This window comes from Neolamprologus brichardi, chromosome 12 (assembly GCF_056152115.1).
Source record: "Neolamprologus brichardi isolate AB-2024 chromosome 12, ASM5615211v1, whole genome shotgun sequence".
In the NCBI taxonomy this organism is placed as follows: domain Eukaryota; kingdom Metazoa; phylum Chordata; class Actinopteri; order Cichliformes; family Cichlidae; genus Neolamprologus; species Neolamprologus brichardi.
The window spans coordinates 38,247,501-38,250,575 of NC_142115.1; the positions used below are offsets into that span (position 1 = coordinate 38,247,501).

Sequence of the window (3,075 nt, forward strand, 5' to 3'; positions counted from 1 at the left end):
GCCGAGCTGACGCGGGAAGTGGAGTCCCGCAGGAGAGAGGCCGAGTCGCGTCTCCGAGAGAAAAGCCGGCAGCAAACAGAGCTGCAGGTCAGGGAGCACCACAGTATGCTGATGTGTGAGGAGGAAGAGGAGCTGATACCTCACTCTGGGTCAGCTGACCCTGAACAGGTCGGACAATGGGTGGATGCTCATGATGGTCTATGGTTTATGTGCAGGAGGTGCAGGAGGAGCTAAGCAGGAGGAGGGAAGAGAGGAGGAGCCTGCAGGAGCAATGTAAACACCTGGAGGCCAGGCGGAAGCACGCCGACAGGTACGACCCGTCTGAGTGCTCGGAGACATGTGATTGGTAGAAACACGTTAAACCATGTCTGTGTGTGCCAGGTGTCTGTGGGCGGTGCAGGTGGAGCTCGCTAAACAGAAGGAGAAACACAGCCACAACCAACTCCTTCAACAGGAAGTGATGAGGGAAACAACAGCCAATCAGCACCACCTAAACAGTATGAGCTCATCCTGTCAACCTATCTCTAATAATCAGCTATGTACCACAGGCCTTCAAGCTCGCTGTAGTTAAACCTTTACTCAAAAAGCCATCTCTAGACCCAGCAGTCTTAGCTAATTATAGGCCAATCTCCAACCTTCCTTTATATCAAACATCCTTGAAAGAGTAGTTGTCAAACAGCTAACAGATCATCTGCAGAGGAATGGTTTATTTGAAGAGTTTCAGTCAGGTTTCAGAGCTCATCACAGCACAGAAACAGCTTTAGTGAAGGTTACAAATGATCTTCTTATGGCCTCTGACAGTGGACTCATCTCTGTGCTTGTCCTGCTAGACCTCAGTGCAGCATTCGATACTGTCGACCATAATATCCTATTAGAGCGATTAGAACATGCTGTAGGTATTACAGGTGTTGCACTGCAGTGGTTTGTATCATATCTATCTAACAGACTCCAGTTTGTGCATGTAAATGGAGAGTCCTCTTCACGCACTGAGGTTAATTATGGAGTTCCACAGGGTTCAGTGCTAGGACCAATTCTGTTTACATTATACATGCTTCCCCTAGGCAGCGTCATTAGAAGACATAGCATACATTTACACTGCTATGCAGATGACACCCAGCTCTATCTGTCCATGAAGCCAGATAACACACACCAATGAGTTAAACTGCAGGAATGTCTTAAAGACATAAAGACCTGGATGGCCACTAACTTTCTGCTTCTTAACTCAGATAAAACTTTGCAGATGGCTGCCGTTGCTCGCTGTCCTCCTCAACTCTGCGTTTTTCTTATGCTGGTTATGTTATTTCTTAGTTTATTTTCAACCTGTGATGCTTTTATCACCTACGGCAGACAAACTCTCCTGGACATTCGACAGAACTCGCAATCCGGACCTTCACAAACCAACTTTTTTGTGAATCGTGGTGACTCAACTTGGCTACCCGGGAAGAAGAATCACTGGAGAAAAACGGGAAAAAGAGCCGGGATTCTGGTCAGGCTGAGGAAAAGACAACATTGCACCCTGCTTCCCAGCATTCTTCTAGCTAAGGTCCAGTCCTTGGAAAACAAACTGGATGAACTAAGGGCCAGGATAACTTTCCAAAGGGACAGTATGTACTGCAACGTCTGAGGAGCTCTCCATTCACCACCAGGACAGAACAAAGGACTCGGGTAATGTAGGGGAGGTGGTGTGTGCGTAATGACCAACAAACGGTGGTGTACTGATTTTGAACACCTTATGATCAGATGCAGACCATTTTATCTGCCCAGGGAGTTTACAGCACTATTCTGTACCACTGTTTACATTCCCCCCCCCACGCTGAAACCACACGGGCACTGGACGAACTGTTTGACATTATCGACCGGCAGGAAACGTTACACCCGGAGGCTGCTTTTATCGTGGCTGGTGACTTTAATAAAGCCGACATGAAGAAAGTTCTGTTGAAGTTTTACCAGCACGTAAACTTTCCAACACGTGGTGATAACATCTTAGACCATGTTTACACTCCATACGCACATGCCTGCAAAGCCCGCCCCCGACCGGCCTTCGGCAAATCAGATCACTCCTCGGTTCTGCTGTTGCCAGCCTATAGGCAGAAGCTGAAAAGCGACCAGCCCATGACGCGTAACGGACTTTATTCATAAATGCATCAATGACGCCGTACCGCGGCACTTGTACAAACTAACCCCAACCAAAAGCTGTGGGTTAACGGAGAGGTCCGCGCAGCGCTCAGAGGACTGCAGCCTTTAAATCCGGAGACCCAGGTGAATACAAAACATCCCGGTATCCACTCAGGAAAGCAACAAAGACGGCAAAGGGACAGTACAAAGGAAAGGTGGAACTCTGCTACAGCTACTCCAACACCAGGAGCATGTGGAGCGGTCTGAAGACCATCACAGACTACAAGGGAAACAGCAGCAGAGTGAGGGACGCAACTGCTTCTCTACCCGATGAGCTCAACACCTTCTATGCACACTTTGATAAACGTATATCTCAGGAGCTTTTGCAGGAAGAGGAGAGCTGCCCTCTTCAGATATCTCAGGCAGTCGTGTGTAAATACTTCAGGAAAGTAAACACTGAAAGCTCCTGGACAACACTCCAGGTCGTGTTTCCAAAGCCCAGGAGCTGGCAGATGTCTTCACAGACATTTTTAGACCACCATCATCCCTGTCCGTAAGAAAACTAATGTGAGCTGCCTAATGACTGTCGCCCAGTAGCACTCACCTCCATTGCCATGAAGTGCTTTGAGCACATAGTCAAAGCTCACATCCTTACTCCCTGCTTCACTTGATGCGCTCCAGTTTGCCTACAGGCCCAACAGATCTACAGACGATGCAGTAGCAGTTGCACTTCATGCTGCCCTCTCTCACCTGGACCAGAAAATCACATATGTGCGGATGCTGTTCACAGACTATAGCTCCGCCTTCAACACCATCATACCATCCAGACTCGTTATGAAACTCCGTGACCTGAACTTTAGCTCCTCCCTGTGCAGCTGGATCCTGGACTTCCTGACAGACATCACCTCATCCACACTCACACTCAGCACAGGTGCCCCCCAGGGATGTGTGCTCAGCCCC

At 48.7% G+C, this 3,075-nt stretch overlaps 1 protein-coding gene across 1 annotated transcript in view; it reads left to right on the forward strand.

Annotated features, from left to right (window-relative positions):
- The window catches only part of LOC148100409 (uncharacterized), an 18,703-nt gene extending 17,021 nt beyond the window's left edge, over positions 1 to 1,682 (forward strand). Inside the window, exons 15-18 of the mRNA XM_087848805.1 lie at positions 1 to 87; positions 216 to 310; positions 382 to 497; positions 1,348 to 1,682. The exon at positions 1 to 87 is cut by the window's left edge and continues 81 nt beyond it. Of these exons, the coding sequence (XP_087704931.1) occupies positions 1 to 87; positions 216 to 310; positions 382 to 497; positions 1,348 to 1,412 (363 nt within the window). The 3' untranslated portion in view covers positions 1,413 to 1,682. The remainder of the gene's footprint in view (positions 88 to 215; positions 311 to 381; positions 498 to 1,347) is intronic.
- The last annotated feature ends 1,393 nt before the right edge of the window (positions 1,683 to 3,075 follow it).